Source organism: Crocuta crocuta, unplaced genomic scaffold, assembly GCF_008692635.1.
Source record: "Crocuta crocuta isolate KB4526 unplaced genomic scaffold, BGI_CrCroc_1.0 scaffold220, whole genome shotgun sequence".
NCBI classification, from domain to species: domain Eukaryota; kingdom Metazoa; phylum Chordata; class Mammalia; order Carnivora; family Hyaenidae; genus Crocuta; species Crocuta crocuta.
In genome coordinates, this window is record NW_027526949.1 from 229,900 (window position 1) to 251,950 (window position 22,051).

At 34.3% G+C, this 22,051-nt stretch overlaps 1 protein-coding gene across 3 annotated transcripts in view; it reads right to left on the minus strand.

Annotated features, from left to right (window-relative positions):
* Positions 1-22,051, minus strand: part of KCNT2 (potassium sodium-activated channel subfamily T member 2) — a 360,386-nt gene that overhangs the window by 137,544 nt on the left and 200,791 nt on the right. For all 3 annotated transcript variants that reach the window (XM_077771185.1, XM_077770578.1, XM_077769973.1), the window contains exon 14: positions 1,250-1,358. In XM_077771185.1, the coding sequence (XP_077627311.1) occupies positions 1,250-1,358 (109 nt within the window). The remainder of the gene's footprint in view (positions 1-1,249; positions 1,359-22,051) is intronic.

Sequence of the window (22,051 nt, forward strand, 5' to 3'; positions counted from 1 at the left end):
GGATATTCAGTCTAAAGTTGTATGATTCTATGACCAAAAGGTGTATGGCAAAATAATCAGCCCATGTGATGAGTACTGTGAATGTTCCATTAAGCGGTGTTAAAATTGTTTTCAGTATTTTATTTAATTTCATCAAAATGCTGCATACTTTCTTCAAAGAAAAACAACGCATTCATGATCCTCTTGCATGTTTTACATTGCACAAATTAAAGGCTTATAAATGCAGGGAGTAGAAATATTTTCATTTAGAGCTTTAAGAAAATTATTCCTGGGAAAATCTCACTATTTCAATAGAGCAGGGATATATTAGAGGTAAGACAGTAAAGTCTACTTTAGTGCAAGGCATTTGCTATTTTCCAGTTAGCAACTTACCCCACTTGGTATTAAATCCCAAAAAATAATTTTCCTTTTTCTTGGTTTATTTGACTTGGCACTTCACTTAAATAACTATCCATTAACTTACTAAATTTAAATAATCATAACCACAAGCACCACGGTAAAATTCCCCTATAAAATCAACATTTTGTATATAATACCAAAAAAAAAAAAATTGGAAAGGGTATGAAATGCAATGCAATATTGTCTCTTCAAATAAGCATAGGGACTGTGCTCACTGATTATATTTTCCTTGATCATCCAAGTCAAATAGAAACTCTGTCATAGAACAAAATGGTCTGATTATATAACCTTCCATCATCTACCTCAAAATACATATAAAAAGTGATTTCTTTTATACTACATTTGCTAACCTTATCAAGTGCTTTGTTATTCTATAAAATTGTAAAGTTTAATTTTGAGGTCAATCATGTATATATAGCTTTGAAATAAAAACTTACCTTAGGAATAGAAAAGAAAATACCTTTAAAATCTTATACTAATGATTGTCATCATCTCATTTTTTAAAGTTTTATTTCCTAAGTATCTCAAAAATAGAAGCAGTGCCCTATCCTAGACTTAACAAATGATGTGGATACTTAGAATTTAGGATGAAAAAATTATCTCAAGATTAGTTACAAAAAAAAACAAACCCAGCAAATCACTGTCAATTTTCTGTGTCTTGGTCTTCCCCTTCTTTCCATCTATCTATCCATCCGCCTGTTTGTCAGATGAAGATAACTCACAAAAAATACAAGTGTAATACATATCTGGCTGTATACCTTGGCTTATCTTACCTCTAAATCACATAACTACACTTATATTATTTTTTTATCATTTAAAATTCATTATCTTAAAGAAAAAATATACTTACTGCCCTCTAGAGGTATGAACCAGAAGTGTAATAAGTGTAGAAGTTGCTGGGCATATACAGTTTAAAGCTAACATGGCGTATTTAAACTCTTCTTCACAAACAACATGATCTGTTTGAAATAAAATAGGTAAATTAGAATAATTTACCTTGGGATAGTAGTATTTTTAACTATTATTAAAAATAAAACAATAAACAAAACCACAAAAGTTTCAACACAAACACACTTGTCTTAGAGGTGTTTTTACGTGTGCAGTTTTCCCCAGGAAAAATGTTTCACACGAGAGAGTACTAGATTATGAGCTAAGTGATGGAGAGGGAAGGGGATGCTAGCCCCAGTTCTTTTATTAGTGAAATAGGCAGATTTTGGCAAAATGTTTACTATGCCTCTTGTGTACAAACAGATGAGAGCTAGATATATTTGAGGTACGGTCTCGAAAATAAATCAGGGACTATATAAAGCCTCCTTTAATTCTGATAAAAATTCTATGGTATGAAATGCAGGAGTATTGACTTAAAGCATTATCAATTTATCAAATTCATAGTCATACAGCACATAGAATTAGAATTACTAAATGACATGGTAGATAACATTTACATAACATAGTAATAGATTTTGTACAATCAAAACAACTATAATATCAAGCAATAAAGATTAATATTAAAATACATTTAAATTTAAACTGTTATTTCACCTCAAGACCTATGGTCATAAACTCAAAAGATGATAGGGTCCAATCAGGAGAGATAAAAAAGTAACAATAGAAGTTCAGTAACATAAAAAGAATACAGTGTTAAAGATGGTGGCACATGAGAGGGTGCAGGCCACATTAAAGGGGGGGGGAGGTGGTACTTAGCCCACGTCCCTTACTTTCATAGAGCGATGTGGGCTCAGATGCCCGATCTGCAGTTTTCCACAGAAGTCATATTTGAGAGAAGTAATTAAGGTATTGTTTACTTTGGGGAAAAAAACCTTCCCTTCCCAAACAAACAATTATAGCTGGTATTAGAAATAAAGACAATGTGTAAAGTTCTAAAAAAATAAATATTCTTAGAAAATAGTTTTAGCTAAATTAAGAAATAGAAGGTTGAATTTGTAGATGAGTCAGATATCTATACAATGAACACATATACAACAGCATTTATGAAGAAACATAAAAAAATTACTTGAGAAATGAGGCTGCAAATGCCTTGGACAGACAAATTATAAGCTTACTCCTGATTTCATGAGTTAGCATATTAAAGAGCCCATTATTTTTTCTTTTTCTTTCACTTCCTTATTTATTTACTTTTTCTTTTACCTTTTATGGAAGAAATCACTACAGTTACATCTCAGGATTTACTCAAAATAAAAAAATATCAGAGATCTGCCAACAATGTTTCTGCTTCTCTCTTTTTTCTTTATTGTCTTTACAGTGTCTGTTAGCCCATCAGCAAAGCACACATTACTGGAGGTAACTTTGTACATAAATACGAAGTATGTTTGGGACTGTTTTAGTATACATAGACCTTGAACAAAACAGGTTTGAATTGCACAGGTCCACTTATACAGATTTTTTTTCCAGTAAATATAGTACAATACTATAAATGTATTTTCTCTTGCTTATGACTTTCTTGATAACATTTTCTTTTCACTAGCTTACTTTATTATAATTATATAGTACATAATACACATAACATACAACATATGCATTAATCAACTATTTATGTTACTGGTAAGGCTTCTGACCAATAGGAGGCTATTTAAGTTTTGGAGGAATCAAAAGTTGTAGAATATTTTTGACTGTGCAGGGCAGGGCCAGGGAGGTGGGGGAGAGGTGTAAGGGGTTGGTGCAACAACCCCCATGTTGTTTAAGGAGCAAAACTGTAAACTAAATTATCTAGGAACACAACTATTGTGTAAATAAAGAGAAATATATTTTATTCTGTTTGGCATTGTATGTCAGTCATTTATACAAATTTAGGATGTTTGAATACTAATATTACCAATGTCAGAAGCTGGCACATACTTAATGATGCAAGTATCTCTCTTTTCCAGTCTGTTTTCTTGAGTATTCATACTTGAGCATTTACATATTGAAATACATTATTATTCCCCTCTGTTTCTCCTTCAAATTATGATTAATAAATGCATTAATTGTTTTAAATGTATTTATATAGATAGTTATATTTATTCTGAATTTCATTCCAGGGTAGTAGAGGAAGTGTTACAAAATATTTACTATACAAAGGAGGCATTGGATCAGGTTGGTTGAAAAACCATTGTCTTAGATAAATGAGTTAATATATAATTATCATGGGATTCCTTGTTAGATAAAAAGGAAAAAAATCAGTGTTCTTTTCATAAAACAGAAATTGATTTAGTCAATATGGCTGATCTACACAGGTAAATATGATAGAATGTTCAACTAGGTATATTCTTTTGCATAAATTACAGAAAACTTAAACTCACTCTGTAAAACACAGGTGAATGTATCTTTAGACCTCTCCTCTGAAGTTCAAATCTATGGCTCCTTCTGCGACATTTTGAAAATACTAATCACCATCCCCTAACCTGAACTGAAAAACTGATTCTTTCCTGCTACTTCGCCCCTCATTTACCAATGTCATATGACAGCCAAGGTTTATTGATCATATTACTAAAGCCGTCTCTATCTTTCCCATTTTCCCTATTTCCATTCCATTCTCCCAACTTGCTACAGGTTTTCAATATTTATCCATAATTCTTTTTTTAAATATTTATTTATTATTGAGAGCCAGAGGCAGAGCATGAGCATGGGAGGGGCAGAAGGTGGTGGTGGGGGAGACACAGAATCCGAAGCAGGACCCAAGTTCTGAGCTGTCAGCCCAACGTGGAGCTCGAACTCAAAAACTGCGAGATCATGACCTGAGCTGAAGTCGACACTTAACCCACTGAGCCACCCAGGCGCCCCTATCCATAATTCTTAAGGGCCAGTAATCAGCTCTTAGAATTATTTTTTTTATTTTATTATTTTTTCAGATTTAGAAAGGCAATGTGTCTCATCTACCCCACCCAATGTAATACATCTAGGGATGCTTTAAAATATTATTTCTGTGCTGAGGCATAGGAGCACATGTACCCCAATGTTCATAGCAGCACTCTCCACAATAGCTAAAACATGGAAAGAGCCTAAGTGTCCATCAACAGATGAATGGATCAAGAAGATGTGGTTTATCTATACCATGGAATACTACATGGCAATGAGAAAGAATGAAATCTGGCCATGTGTAGCAACGTGGATGGACCTTGAGGGTGTTATGCTGAGCGAAATAAGTCAGGCAGAGAAGGACAAATATCATATGTTTGCACGTATAGGAGGACTAGGAGGAACTTGACAGAGGGCCAAGGGGGAGAAGAAGGGCGGAAATGGTGGGGGAAAGGGAGAGAGGCAAACCATGAGAGACTCTTGAATGCTGACAAAAACTGAGGACTGATGGATGTCGGGGGGAGGGGGGAGGGGCATAGAGGAGGACACTTATGGGGATGAGCACTGAGTGTTATGTGGAAACTAATTTGACAATAAACTATTTGTAAAAAAAAAAAGAAAGAAAAAAGAAAGAAATAATATACATGTCCAAGAATACGGTCATGGTAAATTCATTACGTTGTATTTGATTAATAGAATTATGGTCATTAAAAAGAATAGTGTAAGAAAAAAAATAAAATATTATTTCTGTAGTTACATGTGTCAATATCTATACTAAGTGCAAAAAATAAAATTCAGTGTTGGGATTGCCACCAAAAAATTTCAGGTCAGGTCAGATATCAGTACCAACAGAAATACTTTTTTCCCCCTAGAATTTTCTGAATTTTAGAGTTACAGCTAAGGGACTGTGAATCTTTATTCAAACTATGATTATCTTTCATCTCGACAAATGCAACAACAGCTTCTTAATTGTTCTTCCTATCTTCCAATTCTTCAGCATTCCCCCTATTACCCTTCAAAACTGTGCTGTCCAATGAGAGTTGCCACTGCCACATATGGGAATGTAAGCTTAAATAGATTTAAACAAAATACAAACAAAAGTTCAGTTCCTCCATCTTACTAGCCATATTTCAATAGCAATAAAATACCCAATAACATCTGTGGCTACTGCCTACAGTATCAGACATTGCAAATATAGAACACTTCCATTATCACCAATGACTGGACAGTGCTGTTTGATTAGCTAATGGATTAATGACCTTGCTTGAATCCTAACGCTTATAAGATATATTTCAACTTCTTTAAAATGACATCATAGATGGGCAGAATCCGGGTAATCTTACTAACATACTATACTACCTTTTTATGACCTTTCTCAGTCTCACTGTGGCTAAAATTGTTCATCTATATTAAGAGGAAAGAAGGTAGGACATATGGGTGTATGTGCAGGTCTGTAGGTAGATGTGTAGGTGGAAGTTTACGAAAATTTTGTTTTTCATCCTACATTCCTATTTTCTTGGTGGAATAGGTGGAAATGATGATTCAGTAAGATGTCTGAAGTGAAAGAAGAAAATATTGCATAGTTGTTGGAGAGAGTGGGAAAGGACACAGAACAGAGAAACACAGAATGATATTTAGCAGCTTATGGACCGCTAGAAATCAGGGATGATGAACGTAAAGTGGGAATAGTCTGCTGGTTGTCTTTTGTTTATTTTGTTTCCCTTGGCCACACTCAAATGTGTGGAAGTAAACACCATCTTTTATCAAAAAGAGAGAATTCACCACCATTGACTTCTGACAAACAAGTCTAACTTAGGTACAGAAGGTCAATGAACAGAGGATGAATTAAAATAATGGATTATAATAATATGCTATGGAATTCATACAGGTTAAAAAGAGAACACAGGATCTGCAGTTGTAAATAATAGTAAACATTTGGTAGAATCAATGAATCTAATTCCCAGTGTAGTGAATAGATAGTGGAGTTCCCTATTAGAGGTTGTGAACTGGAATGATAAGAGGCAGTGGTCAGAGAACAGAGATTAGGGTGGGTTCACATTAACAGGTAACAACATGATATGTAGGGCATACTTCCAGATGTGGATGCCGAGATAGGACAGTGAACAAGAACATTTATAATAGGGAAATTATAGGTGCACAAGTTTAGGACATTGAGCTAATCACTTTCATGACTATCAATATCATTGAATAATATGACCAAGTACTTTTGGAAAGAATGAGAGTGAACAAGGAGAGAACGTTTTTCAGCTCAATTTTTTTTTTATCAGCTACTAGTGTTTCCTTTTTGGGATATTTCAAGTCACAAACTTCCAGTGTTTATCAAATAATTTTCTAATTAAAAACATAAGACAAAGTTACATAAAACTTAAGTACTATTGAAATGTATACAGTAGAATTACACCTGTAACAGAAATGCTATTTTTCCTTATTTTCCATTTTCTACTCTATATGCAGAAAATGACTTATCTATGGAAACATGTCTAGAAACTAGTTTGGAAAGGACAAGAACACTAATGAGTGTTTGTAGCACTTTGATGATTTTAGTCAGATACAGAGAGATGACCTCAGGTAAGAACTGATCACTTTGCAAGCAGACAGAAAAAGGAATAAAGCTCTCTTAAGTATGGCACTGTTTACTTAAAGCCAAAAAGCTAAATCAAGAGTCCAGATATCTGCACAGTTGCAGAACCAAAAAGTGAACTGTACCCTAAATAGCAGGAGATGATCCTCTTTCAGAGTCTTTATCAGAAGCCTTCCATTAAAACTTCTCCCAAACCAATAAAGCCAGACATGCGGCAAGAATCAGATTAAAGTGATGCCTTCTCACTCAAACTTATTGTTTCGGGTGATGTCAAAGTAGCTGCCACAATCAAAAGGGTGACATGAACCGGCCAGTAAATAAGGCAGGTTTAAGAAAGTTCTTGGAGTGGTCCCTGGGTGGCTCAGTCTGTTGGGTGTCCAACTTGATCATGATTATATGGTTCGTGGGTTTGAGCCCCACATAGGGCTCTATGCTGAATGTTTGGTCAGCGCCTAGAGCCTGCTTCAGATTCTGTGTCTCCTTCTGTCTCTGCCCCTCCTCTGCTGCATTCTGTCTCACTCTTTATCTCAAAAATAAATAAATGTTAAAAAAAATTTTTTTTAAGATGGCTTTTCTTAAAAACAAGTTCTTGGAGAACTTCGAACACAATTACTGACACATGGAAAGTAATGAAAGAAATCTGCTCCAATTTAAACTTTCTCTATGGCCACAGAGAAAAGTGCACAAGGAGATATGCTTATGAATAGACAAAAGAGTTATTCTCTGTAAGTAGAATGAGTATCTCATAAGGAATTTGCTGCAAGGTCTCTGCCAGTCATGTCCCACAGGATTTCATCATTGCTGTGGGCTAATGACTGGTGTGTGTCTCTGGTTCTTTATTCCAAACAACAATATTTATAATAATTATGTTCTTTCACTATTTTCTATTCATATGGGATGGAGGTGGAGGTAGTTAACTAATTTATTAGTGTGCGTGTGGCCAGAGCATGAAGAGCTATATCGAGAACTGACTCTGCATTATCCAGATGTCCTGGACTTTAAGTTGGATGCAACCACTTGATACAGCTGTAAGTATTATTTTTCATAATAATGGATGAGTATCTTAATAGATATGGACAATATTGTACATGAATGCTTAGATGGATAAGGACTTGAAATGTGGCTGCAAGTACTGTCGCCCACATTCATTCTCTCCTTCCTTTCAGTAATAGAAGTTATTATTTCCTCTTACTCATCTCCAGATTTTAGCTGGGTGCATGGCTGCCCAAGTAAATATTACACTGTCCTGCTTCCCTTTAGTTAGATATGGTCACATGACTAGGTTTGTCCAAATTCTGTATTATTTTTTTTTGTGGACAAAACCATTTTCATAAACTTCTTCCTTCTTGCTGGTGAGACCACATATATGGCAAAAGCCCAGTTTTGATTATGCAAACAGAGATAACTCCTTAGCAATGATAAAATCTGTCCATTTTTTCTTTAAGGCTTCTCATTTCCCTCCCTTGCTGAAGAAAGCATTTCCTCTTTCAAAATTATGTGCATCTCATATCTTCTCATCTTTTTAACGTTTCTGTGTATTTATTTTGATTTAGATCTTTCTTGTCCATGTCTTGCTGTTAATGCATAAGCACGTGAGATCAAGTGGTGTCACCACTAAGTAGGCCAAGCCATGGGCAAACATTGATCCCTCTAAGCCTCATTTGCTTTATTTTAAAAACATGAATACTAATAGTATATGCCTCATAGAATTTTTTAAAGTTCATTTATTTATTTTGAGAGAGAGGGAGAGAGAGAGAGAGAGTACAGGAGGGGTGGAGAGAAAAGGAAAAGAGAGAGAATCTCAAGCTGACAGTGCAGAGCCTGACATGGAGCTTGAACCCACAAACTGCAAGATCATGACCTGAGCTGAAACCAAGAGTTGGACACTTAACTGAATGAGCCACCCAGGCACCCCTCATAGGATTTTCTGAGAAGAAAAGTAGACAGTGACTATAAAATGTTGATCAAAATTCTAAACAAGTATCATATATCATCACAATCACACACATTAAAAACAAGTATTTCAATAAACTGTCTTGAAATAATGCCAATAATATATTTAAAATTTTAAGCAGCTAAACAATATAATAAAAATTTATTGTTTAGAATTAAAACATGATCCTAGTCTTATAAGAATGCTGACTTCTGCATGTATGCTCCTATGCTCACATATATGTCTGAACAAACACAAAAAATTGTAAGAATAGGAATCAAACTGTTAATGGTAATTACCTCAAGGAGTGGGAAAATTTTCAAAAACTATGGTTTTGATAATAGGACTATGTGAAATTTTTTGTTTCTTTTTATTGTAATGTTTATTATTTTTAAAAATTTAAAGGCTATTAAAATAAGCCATTATAATTAATGATACAAATTAATAGATACATGTGAAGCAAGTCTATTTTCAAGTCCCTTTTACTTTATGGAAAACAAAATTGTTAATTACATTTTAACAAGTCAGAATCTTTTTTTAAAAGTCTGCCTCAGTATTTTCTGAGCTCTTGTATGATTTAAAATACTAAAGCTTCTTCCATGCAGTTGCTAGGTAACCGGTCTTTGGAAAGCAGTAACAACAGTGGAAAGTGCACTAAACCAAGGCAGGGTTGTGATTTACAGAAATCAAATATCCTTTGGAAAAGGGCTTTTAAACAGAAACACAAAATGGGATAAATTTGAAAAACTGAATGTTATTTGTTTTTATTTTAAGGGGGAAAGTTTATTGCATGAACTGAACAAATTGTGTTATAAAATCTCTCACATATCCTTTGCTTATTATACTGTTTATAAGCATGAGTGGGTCGATTGCTATGAAAATTGCTTTTTCTTCTTACAAGAGAATGGATGATCTCTAACAATTGAGCTTTATTTGATCCTCTTGCTTTAATCAATAAAATAACCAATTAATGCATGTGTGTGTGTGTGTGCACATACACACACACATGCATGAGCACACATCAGAGACTTTTGCCAATTCCAGGATTGTGAGCCATTCAATCGCTAACTGGCTAAGAATAGATTTAAGTAAACCTTTAAAAGTCATTTAGTTTTACAAGATCTAAATATAAGAATGCACATTAAATATAGAGGATTTTCAACTCCATTTGAGATTGGCAATATTTTATAAAACAGATTTATTTCACCTCAATAATAAAGAGCATTAAAAGCTCGCTTGATTTTCTTATTGCTTAAATACATAGGTATGTATGTGTTTATGTATGTGTGTATGTGTATATATTTTATTAAACCTCAAAAAAGCTCTATAATGTATACTCTATTAAACCATTTTCATAAAAGGAATCAGATGTTCAAAGGAAAAATAAGTTGCCTAAATCCATTATTAATTTAAATTCAAACTACCTGTGAAGAACTCTACAAAAAATAACAACTTTAAAATTCATTAACCAAACACATTAAAGTAAGTGATATATTCAAGTGGCTTTTCCCTCTCCTGAACTCATATTAAAGATTGTTGCTTGCTACCAGATGGACAAATGGCTCAAACAGCCATTAAATTAAACTGATAACTGAAAAAATACAACCACTATGTTCCTCAAAACCCACCAATTAAAGAATAGGTTTGGAAGGAATGAAGTCAAATTTGACCTTGAAATCAATTTTGACACTTTGTTAATTACACACACTAAAATTGCAGTTGGACTAAAATGATTTGAGTCATTGATTCAAAGGGATTTTGAAAGATCTCTAGATTCTAGAGCGCCTGGGTGGCTCGGTCGGTTAAGTGTCGAACTTCTGCTCAGGTCATGATCTCACAGCTTGTGGGTTTGAGCCCTGCATCAGGCTCTGTGCTGACAGCTAGCTCAGATTAGCAGGCTAATCTCAGCCTGCTTCAGATTCTGTATCTCCCTCTCTCTCTGACCCTCCTCTGCTCACGCTGCCTCTCCCTCTCTCTCAGAAATAAATAAAACATTAAAAAATTTAAAGAAAAAGATTTCTAGATTTATTAGTAGCAAATATACCTTTATACTGTGATAAATGTTACAAAAAAAATAAATGCAAGTGCTGTTAAGGTATACAAAAGGGCAAATCAAGAAAAGCATCACCAAGGAAGTGATGTTTAAACTAAGATTTGGGGACACCTGGGTGGCTCAGTCAATTAATCATCCGACTCGTGCTTTTGGCTCAGGTCATGATCCCACCTTTTGTGAGTTCGAGGCCCACATAGGGCTCTGCATTGACAGCATGCAGCCTGCTTCAGATTCTCTCTCTTTCCCTCTCTCTCCACCTCTCCCCTGCTCACTCTCTCTCTTTCTCTCTCTCTCAAAAATAATAAATAAATAACAATTTTTAAATATAAACTAAGACTTTAAGGATAATTAAGAATAAGTTATTTGAAAGGTGAATAAAGTGGACAGAGGTAATTTTCTTAAAAATAAAAGCAGAGGTAGGAGGATATTTAAATGTTTATGGAAACTAAATTAACAAAAAAGAGAGAGGTCTAAGGATCAAGGAGAGAAATATTACAAGGTTGCTGACAGACTATGAGGCAATGGGATCCAGCATAGAGATGGAAAGAGAATTGTATTGTAATAGAAGGAAAGCAGGGAGTAATAAGTGAAAATGAAGTAACATCTGGAAGATATGGTAGCAAAAGTCTGAGGAAATTTTCACTTACTGTTTTCAGAAATTTAGGAAAACTGAGATAAAGTTTGAAATTGTAACTGCAAGAGCAAGAGAGTGTTTTGAAACAAAAAAACTCCACACTGTTAAGACAGCCTCTGGGATGCCCAAATGAGTTTATGGTGACATGAATCTGACCCACTAAGTGATTTTTTTTTTCCAGCAGTGCTCAGCCAAGAAGCAGGAAAAAAAGGATCCACCTACGTAGGATCTTGTTTGTGTGTATGCTTCTTTTCAATTTGGAGCTGTAAAATAAATAAAAACAAAGAAAATTACTATAGTGATATGAGTTTGGTTGAAATGACAGCCCACAGAGCTCAGGTCATTTAAAGAGGGCAGAAGAAAAGCAAGGGAAGCAAGACCCATGGAGAATCCAGATTGATGATGCATCAGAGCCATGCTCCTCAGCTATTTGTGATGAAGAACCAGTTTTTTTTTTCTTCTTCTTTTCCAACCCATTGCAGACACTTATGTGTTTCTATTGTGCATGACTGGTAGAGAACTCATGCCATGTGTGACTCATCTATGATTCTGGTATGAGTCTATTCACTTCCCAAAGAAATAACACACTGATCATGTAGTTGGATGTTACAGTGATGTCAAATTGCTATCAAAGTTTCTAAATTCTTACTCTCAGTTGATGTACTTGTAGCCTAGTAAAAGTCTGTAAACTGAAACTTGTCTTTGGACTGCACTTGGAATAGCACTGCACTAAAAGTCATAATGAGGGAGAAGTAGTGTCTTTAGATAGTAATGGATGATTGAATAAGCAAAATTGAAGCACAGAAGATTGAGGCTGGGAATTGTGATATTTAAATAGTGTAAATAAGACTGGAAGTTTTGAGGCTATGTTAAGGTCCAGATATAGAATCCATTACATAACTCTTTCATGCTAAATCTCAAGAAATTCTTGTCAATTAAACTGGAAAATGGATCTTCTGAATCAAGATCAAATTCTATGATGATTAAAATATAGTATCTCAGCACTTGTAAAAATGCATGATAAAGTAGGAAAATGTTGTAAATATTGTCCTGCACTATATCTAAAAGATCATTAGATTTGGAGTCACAAGATAGAAGTCTGAATCCACATGACTTTAAGCATGTAGTCTTTAGCCAACTATGCTTAGGATCACATTAGACAAATAGGTATAGTTATTTACATCTATCTTATAAAAATATTAGACTAACATAGGGCACCATGCAGTAAACCATAAATTTCCATACCAAGTAAAGATTTTTTTTTATAAAAATGGAGAATAAATGGAAATATGAGCTTATATGAGTGCACACCTTTCCCTTATCAATACGAGAAGATGCTATGATTTATCTGATCCGCCCAGGCAAATGACAACCCACAGCCATATTTATAGCTGTCAAGTGTAATCTGTGACAGCTGTTTTTGCTAGTGTCATTACTCTGGACCAAATTGCAAAAAAAACTCTCACCTCATCACTTATATTAGGCATTTAGTACATGCTAATTGGCTACTGCTTGCCTTTTGGCAGTCTCTCATAATAACGAAATCTCTTTTCCTCAAAAAATTTCTCATCAAATAACAGATGATACATGATAGATGATGATTGATAGATAGATAGATAGATAGATAGATAGAGCTACTGTCAACTAGATATTCATCTAACAATCTAAACAAAGTAAAAGTAGAGTCCAAAAGAAGAATGAAATTTCAGTTTCACTGGGAGCATATATAACTTAAAAGGAATTTCTCAATGCAAAGGAGGTAGATTTCATGGGTAACTGAGCCAAACATTTTGTCTACCTGAATCCTTCCCTACTTGGATGTTCTCCCTCAATATCATCAAATTTCCACCAAAGAGCCCCCACAATTCTTCAATATAATATTCATATCAATAGACTCCAAAAAATAAAGTAAATTGGACATTTCAGTCATTCACTCTCCACGCTCTTTTTGACCTTATAGGATAATTCTAGAGGTTACTATAAATTCTGTCGTAAAGAAAGTAGCTTCTGGAAAAGTAAACTGATTTGAACTATTAAATGATGAATCCATGAACAACCTAGAGGCAAAAATCACAGAAGTGCCCAAAAGAAATAAAACTTTTGTTAGTTAAAAGCACCATAAACGTAATCCAAAGACAACTTGCAAACTGAAAAAAAAATGCTATTTTTAAANCTGCTTCAGATTCTCTCTCTTTCCCTCTCTCTCCACCTCTCCCCTGCTCACTCTCTCTCTTTCTCTCTCTCTCAAAAATAATAAATAAATAACAATTTTTAAATATAAACTAAGACTTTAAGGATAATTAAGAATAAGTTATTTGAAAGGTGAATAAAGTGGACAGAGGTAATTTTCTTAAAAATAAAAGCAGAGGTAGGAGGATATTTAAATGTTTATGGAAACTAAATTAACAAAAAAGAGAGAGGTCTAAGGATCAAGGAGAGAAATATTACAAGGTTGCTGACAGACTATGAGGCAATGGGATCCAGCATAGAGATGGAAAGAGAATTGTATTGTAATAGAAGGAAAGCAGGGAGTAATAAGTGAAAATGAAGTAACATCTGGAAGATATGGTAGCAAAAGTCTGAGGAAATTTTCACTTACTGTTTTCAGAAATTTAGGAAAACTGAGATAAAGTTTGAAATTGTAACTGCAAGAGCAAGAGAGTGTTTTGAAACAAAAAAACTCCACACTGTTAAGACAGCCTCTGGGATGCCCAAATGAGTTTATGGTGACATGAATCTGACCCACTAAGTGATTTTTTTTTTCCAGCAGTGCTCAGCCAAGGAGCAGGAAAAAAAGGATCCACCTACGTAGGATCTTGTTTGTGTGTATGCTTCTTTTCAATTTGGAGCTGTAAAATAAATAAAAACAAAGAAAATTACTATAGTGATATGAGTTTGGTTGAAATGACAGCCCACAGAGCTCAGGTCATTTAAAGAGGGCAGAAGAAAAGCAAGGGAAGCAAGACCCATGGAGAATCCAGATTGATGATGCATCAGAGCCATGCTCCTCAGCTATTTGTGATGAAGAACCAGTTTTTTTTTTCTTCTTCTTTTCCAACCCATTGCAGACACTTATGTGTTTCTATTGTGCATGACTGGTAGAGAACTCATGCCATGTGTGACTCATCTATGATTCTGGTATGAGTCTATTCACTTCCCAAAGAAATAACACACTGATCATGTAGTTGGATGTTACAGTGATGTCAAATTGCTATCAAAGTTTCTAAATTCTTACTCTCAGTTGATGTACTTGTAGCCTAGTAAAAGTCTGTAAACTGAAACTTGTCTTTGGACTGCACTTGGAATAGCACTGCACTAAAAGTCATAATGAGGGAGAAGTAGTGTCTTTAGATAGTAATGGATGATTGAATAAGCAAAATTGAAGCACAGAAGATTGAGGCTGGGAATTGTGATATTTAAATAGTGTAAATAAGACTGGAAGTTTTGAGGCTATGTTAAGGTCCAGATATAGAATCCATTACATAACTCTTTCATGCTAAATCTCAAGAAATTCTTGTCAATTAAACTGGAAAATGGATCTTCTGAATCAAGATCAAATTCTATGATGATTAAAATATAGTATCTCAGCACTTGTAAAAATGCATGATAAAGTAGGAAAATGTTGTAAATATTGTCCTGCACTATATCTAAAAGATCATTAGATTTGGAGTCACAAGATAGAAGTCTGAATCCACATGACTTTAAGCATGTAGTCTTTAGCCAACTATGCTTAGGATCACATTAGACAAATAGGTATAGTTATTTACATCTATCTTATAAAAATATTAGACTAACATAGGGCACCATGCAGTAAACCATAAATTTCCATACCAAGTAAAGATTTTTTTTTATAAAAATGGAGAATAAATGGAAATATGAGCTTATATGAGTGCACACCTTTCCCTTATCAATACGAGAAGATGCTATGATTTATCTGATCCGCCCAGGCAAATGACAACCCACAGCCATATTTATAGCTGTCAAGTGTAATCTGTGACAGCTGTTTTTGCTAGTGTCATTACTCTGGACCAAATTGCAAAAAAAACTCTCACCTCATCACTTATATTAGGCATTTAGTACATGCTAATTGGCTACTGCTTGCCTTTTGGCAGTCTCTCATAATAACGAAATCTCTTTTCCTCAAAAAATTTCTCATCAAATAACAGATGATACATGATAGATGATGATTGATAGATAGATAGATAGATAGAGCTACTGTCAACTAGATATTCATCTAACAATCTAAACAAAGTAAAAGTAGAGTCCAAAAGAAGAATGAAATTTCAGTTTCACTGGGAGCATATATAACTTAAAAGGAATTTCTCAATGCAAAGGAGGTAGATTTCATGGGTAACTGAGCCAAACATTTTGTCTACCTTAATCCTTCCCTACTTGGATGTTCTCCCTCAATATCACCAAATTTCCACCAAAGAGCCCCCACAATTCTTCAATATAATATTCATATCAATAGACTCCAAAAAATAAAGTAAATTGGACATTTCAGTCATTCACTCTCCACGCTCTTTTTGACCTTATAGGATAATTCTAGAGGTTACTATAAATTCTGTCGTAAAGAAAGTAGCTTCTGGAAAAGTAAACTGATTTGAACTATTAAATGATGAATCCATGAACAACCTAGAGGCAAAAATCACAGAAGTGCCCAAAAGAAATAAAACTTTTGTTAGTTAAAAGCACCATAAACGTAATCCAAAGACAACTTGCAAACTGAAAAAAAAATGCTATTTTTAAAAGTCAAAGTGTTCACAACTTTAGAACATGAAAACTTCTATATAATTCACTAGGAGAAAAATAGTCATCTCTATAGAAAGTAAGAGTTTGAAGTTACTTTACATATGAATGCACACAAATTAAATGGACAATAGATACATGTGACTGCACAGCTCTGTTAGTAATTAAAAATTGAAAATTAAAATGAACTATTAGCAGCAACATCACATATCTCTTAATAGCACACATTTTGGAGACAGAGAACAAGGATCCACCACTTAGTATGCCATCATCAGCACTTAACTTAATATCTCTGTGTCTCAGTTTCCTCATCTGTAAAACAAGAATACTATTGACCCTTGAACAACACAAGTGTTAGGGGCACCAACCTTCTGCACTGATGGAAAATCCACGTGTAACATCTGACTGCCCTAAAACTTAACTACCAATAGTCTACCACTGACTAGATGCCTTACCAATAGCATCCAGTGGATTAAAACATAAACTGTATATTATATGTATTATATACTGTATTCTTATAATAAAGTAAGTTAGAGAAAATGATAAGGAAAATATAATTACAGTACTGACTTATATTTATTAGAAAACAATACACATATACATGGACCCATACAGCTCAAATTCATGTTCTTCAAGAGTGAACTATACCAATAAAATCTACTTATGGTAGCAAGCCTCCTAGACAGCCACTAATGGTTCTCATATCGTGGTATTCACAGAATAGGGACGATTTGTGTAACCAGTAGGATATTGTGGAAACAACAGGGTGGGACAACCAGGGCTACGTCATAAAAGATAGTGTGGTTTCTGCCTTGCTGCCTTTTAGGTCAATGTTTTCTGGGAGAAGTGAGCCACCACATTGTTAAGGATACTCAAGTAGCCCCAAGGAAAAGTACAGGAAGTAAAGAATTGAGGCCTTCTGCAACAGCCAACACTAACTTGCCAACCGTGCGAGTAGAGTGACCCACACTGGAAACAGATCTCCCAGCGCAGGTGAAGCCTTCAGGAAACTGTACTCCCAACTGACATCTTCACTGCAGTATCATAAATATCCTGATTATTACTTCTCTCAAATTCTTGACCCACAGAAACTGTGAGATAATAAATGTCTATTGTTTGTACCACAGAGTTTTGGGCTTGTTACACAGCAATAGATAACTAACATATTATTTTATTATATAAAGTTGTGATGAAAACAAATGGGCTTAATCTACAAAAAGTGCTTTGGAACAGTAATCCTTACACATAATAAGCATTACATAAATGTTGGCTGCCACTATTAGTGTAACTATAATAATAATAAGATAGTTCTTAATATTATTTTTCAATGTTATTTTTCCTTTGCCCCAGGGGCAAGAGTTAAAAGGAATATTGCTTGATTTTGCTAAAGCAAGTTATACATTTCTGAAGAGCAAATTGGCGTTGTGTATTAAAAAATCATAAAAGGACACATACAATTCAACCTAGAAATTACACTAGATAATCATTTTAGGCTTATCACACAAGTTCAGGAAAAGCTCTTTTATGATAACTGAGGATGTATTATTTATTTATTTATTATTTGTTCTTTTAGTTCTGGACAAAAGTGAGTCTTAGTAAGCTGAGAAACAAAGAATATTTTTCTTTATAATAGAATCCAAGGAGGAGCCAATTCATCAAAACTACTAATCTACAATTTCTACAGATCACACATTTCTTTTTCTTATTTTCAAGCACATAAACTTCCAAAATGTGTTGTAAATAACATATCTCAGCTCATTACATTCATCTTGGTGATTTTTAAAAACAGCTATCACTTTTTAATTTTGCTTATTTTTCATCCTGAGTTAATGTTCTCAAGAAGGAAGTAGCTACTGACTGAGTCAGTTTTAGTCTCTGAACACAGGGCTATAGAATAGGTTGGTGGCTTAAACGAGAACTTGGCACCAATGAAAGTTATTGTGATATTAAAATATTACATGGCATTTAACATGGGTTAAAAAACATAACAATATACTGATTGCACAGATTCATAAAGTTATATACATTATCTTTTACCTACCTAATAATGACATTTTAGTTCACATTAACAAATTACTACAGTCTGTACAAACATAACTTTTATACTCATAATTGAGTGAATAATATGTTCCCTGGTTAGACATAACCATTTATAAGTATTTTCATGGCATTAATTATACTTGATAATTTGGACCTTGTGTAAAATATGTAAAACTATAAAGTCTATAAATAAATTAAAGAACAATCATTATCAGAAAAGTCTTTTAGCTAATATTATGTTTCTATATAAAAATGAAATACAATTTGTTATACATGAGTTATATTAATAACATTGTTACCTTACTTTAAGTAATTCCATATCTTATTTCATTTGTATTGTCCTTCATTTTAATATAATTTCTAATAAAAACTTTTGGTTGTATAATACATATACACACCACATCTATGTATCTTGTGTATCTATTCTCATATGGCTATAGACATGTTGCTTCTTTCTACATTTATCCTGGAAATAAAACTTTAATAAATGTCCTTTTTTGTTGTGTGCAGCACATACTATTTCCTTATGAAACCTTCATGTAACTGTGTAAACAGATGTTAGTGACGTCTCTATCCTTTTTGGATTTCCATCTATGCCTCCTTTTATTACTTTAAACAAATAAACTCATACCTGTGCTCCCCATGAGGCAATTCCTAAAATTACCTCCAGTGTGGCATTCTAAGAACACGTACTTTAATATGAAATGCTGCTGGGGGAAAAAATGAAATGATGCAGAAAAAATTACAGGAATCTGTTTAGATTTCTGATGCTCTTATTCTAACTGACTCTTCTCCTCCACAATTTTTCTTACTACAATATGATGAAACATTACTTTCATATTTGAAAGACATATGTATGTCATATGTCTCCAGTTCCTGGACAGAGCTCCTGAAATCTTTCTATTTCTTGAGGTATAAGAGTTTCTTTTGTTCTAATACTGGTCTTTGACTGAATCCCTGACACATGTCTCCTAAAACACCTGTAAATTCTGAAAAGGTAAGAATGCCAGGAGCATCTTTAGTTCTAATGAAGCAACTTTGGTTGGGTTCCTGGATAACTCCTGGATGGGAGTTGGTCCCCAGAAAGTACAAATCATGATTAGATTAGAAGATCAGAAGATTCAGCTCCACCCCCATCCTCCAGAGTGAGGATAGGGACTAGAAACGGAGTTATCACTGATCATGCCCACAAGAGGAAGCATCCATAAAATCCCAACAGTAGGGGGTTAGGAGAGCTTTCAGACTGACAAATACATCCACACATTGGGAAGGTGACATGCCCCAATTCCATGAAGACAGAAGCTTCTGCACGAGGGACCCTCCCAGACCTCTACTCTATGAATCTTTCAATCTGGTTGTTTTCTCTATCCTTTATCATGTCCTTTATTAAACCAGTAAATGTAAGCAAATGTTTCCCTGAGTTCTTTGAGCCACTCTAGCAAATTAGTCAAACCCAAGAAGGGGGCTGCTGGGACTTGCAATCTATAGCTGAACGTTGGTCAACAGAAGTACAGGTGACAAGTTGGACGTGCAAATGGCCTCTGAAAGGGGCTTGGGGGAGGGCAGTCCCTGAGCCCTTTCCTGTGGGATCTGATACTATTTGTGGGTAGATAGTGTCAGATTTAAGTTGAATTGTAAGACATTCAGCTGGTATCATAGAGATCATTGCTTGATGTGGTATCACTGCTCGATGTGGGGAAGACACCTCTACATATTTGGTGACCAGGGAGTCAGAAGTGATGTTCCTATGTGACTAGTGAAGTAATCTCTCATCAGGAAGAAAACACAGTAGAAAAGAAGTAGGTTTTTCCCGACACAGAGGGAAAACTAATTTTTTTTCCTTTTTACTATTTTATATTTTACTGCATATTTGTATAATACTGAGTTACAGTACTACTTCTGAGCATTATTAATGGATCTTTTAAGTTTTTAAGTCCTATAATATAGCCTGTATACTAGTAGTAATAAGATACTATGAGTCGAGAACTGTGCGTGTCACTGAAGATATAAAGCATTTAAGAAACTCCTATTCTAGAGGCACCTGGCTGGCTCAGACAGTAAGCTTGCGAGTTCAAGCCCCATATTAGGTGCAGAGACTTAATCAAAAATAAAATCTTTAAAAAAAATGAAACGCAGACTCTAGAGTTAAATGAAAATCTAAGCAAGCTACAAATCAATTCATAAACTGCTATAATACAATTTATATTAAATGGAAGGATATACAAAAAAGAGAGGAGAGTGGCAGAAATAAAATAAACTGATTTCTCACTATCTTTGGTTCCCACAATCAACTGAAGATTAGGTCTACAGAATATATCTGAAATGATTCATGAATCTTTCTCACTCTCCACATCCATCATCACCACTCTGGTTCACTCAGTCTCTCTCACCTGAATACTCTGTTTCCTAAATAATCATCCCTATAAGGCCCTTTGTGTCCTGTTCACTGCACTCCACATGTCCCCTAGAGTTACTTTATTATCTAGTTAAAATATTACACCTTCACCTATAACTTTCATTAGTCTCCCTCAACATTCCAATATTTTAATAAAGGCTAATTCACAGTCTCTCTCTCACTCACCCCCAAACACACGTTTGTGTGTGCACAGTATGTTCTCATACAGTATGTTTTGAGGCAACATTAGATAAACATCCTGCGATAATATTTGCCATCATCCTTGTATTAGGATCTCATTGTTTTTGGGTTAAAAATCTTCTTTTAAGAGACTTTTCAATACAAACATAATTACTACAGAGATGAGGGTATTCTATTAAATTACAAAAACTTTACCTAAAATAGGTTTATCAGATTGACTAAATTCATCAAGCAAAATCTGATAAGACTAGAACAGAATTGGAATCATGAGTTTTGATATATATGGAGGGTGGCAAGGGCAGGAGAGGAGGATCATAAGGTCATAGCTGAAGTTCTATGTGGAAAGAACAGGTTCTGTTAGCGTGGTATTCTCAGGCAAAATGTAAAAGTACACTGGCTCATTGGTTATAAAAAGAGTGAAAGGTAAAGAAAATGAGGAAACTGGCCATTGGAATAGACAACTAGTCCATCTGATTCATCAGTATACTACTAGTACCTAGAATAACAAATTGTTCACAGTAGGACTCAATAACAATGTTTGAATGAGTAAATGTAGGTGCAAGATGATATACCTGTTGTTTATAAATCATTGTTATTAAGAAACTACATTACAGACTGAAAATCATGTATCTAGGATATAATAGAATATGCCTGGCACTTTCCAAAGACAGAAGAAATATGCTACTCTGGCTTTCAGAAGCATGAAGTTGAGTCTTGGAGAAATATAAGACTATAAGAAAATTAATGGAGAAAAACATAAAGATGCTTCGAGTTAATTAAATTTTAAGTGCCCCACAAGAAAATGGCATGAAATACCTAATGTTCAGTGGCAATTTAATCAAGTGTCAAAGAGAAAAAACAAGAAAGTCGGTTTGGCTATTTAATAGACCCACAAATTAAAATCTTAAAAGCTATAAAAAAAGTAAAGCAAATAAGTTACTGGCATTTTTGTTAGGAGGAATGAAATACAAGAAAATATTTCACTTAAAGAATAATTTACACCAATGTTAATTTTTAGCTTTAATTAAATGTACCATGATTATATAAAAAGTTAACATCCCAGGAAGCTGTGTGATGTGAAGGGTACATGGGAATGCCCTATACCGTCTGCACTAACCTTCCAAATTTAATTATTTCAATAAAAAATTAAAAGCAAATGCAATATATAATGAATTATTGATTTATTTTTTTAAATGTTTTATTTATTTCTAGGAGAGAGAGAGAGACAGCGTGAGCAGGGGAGGGTCAGA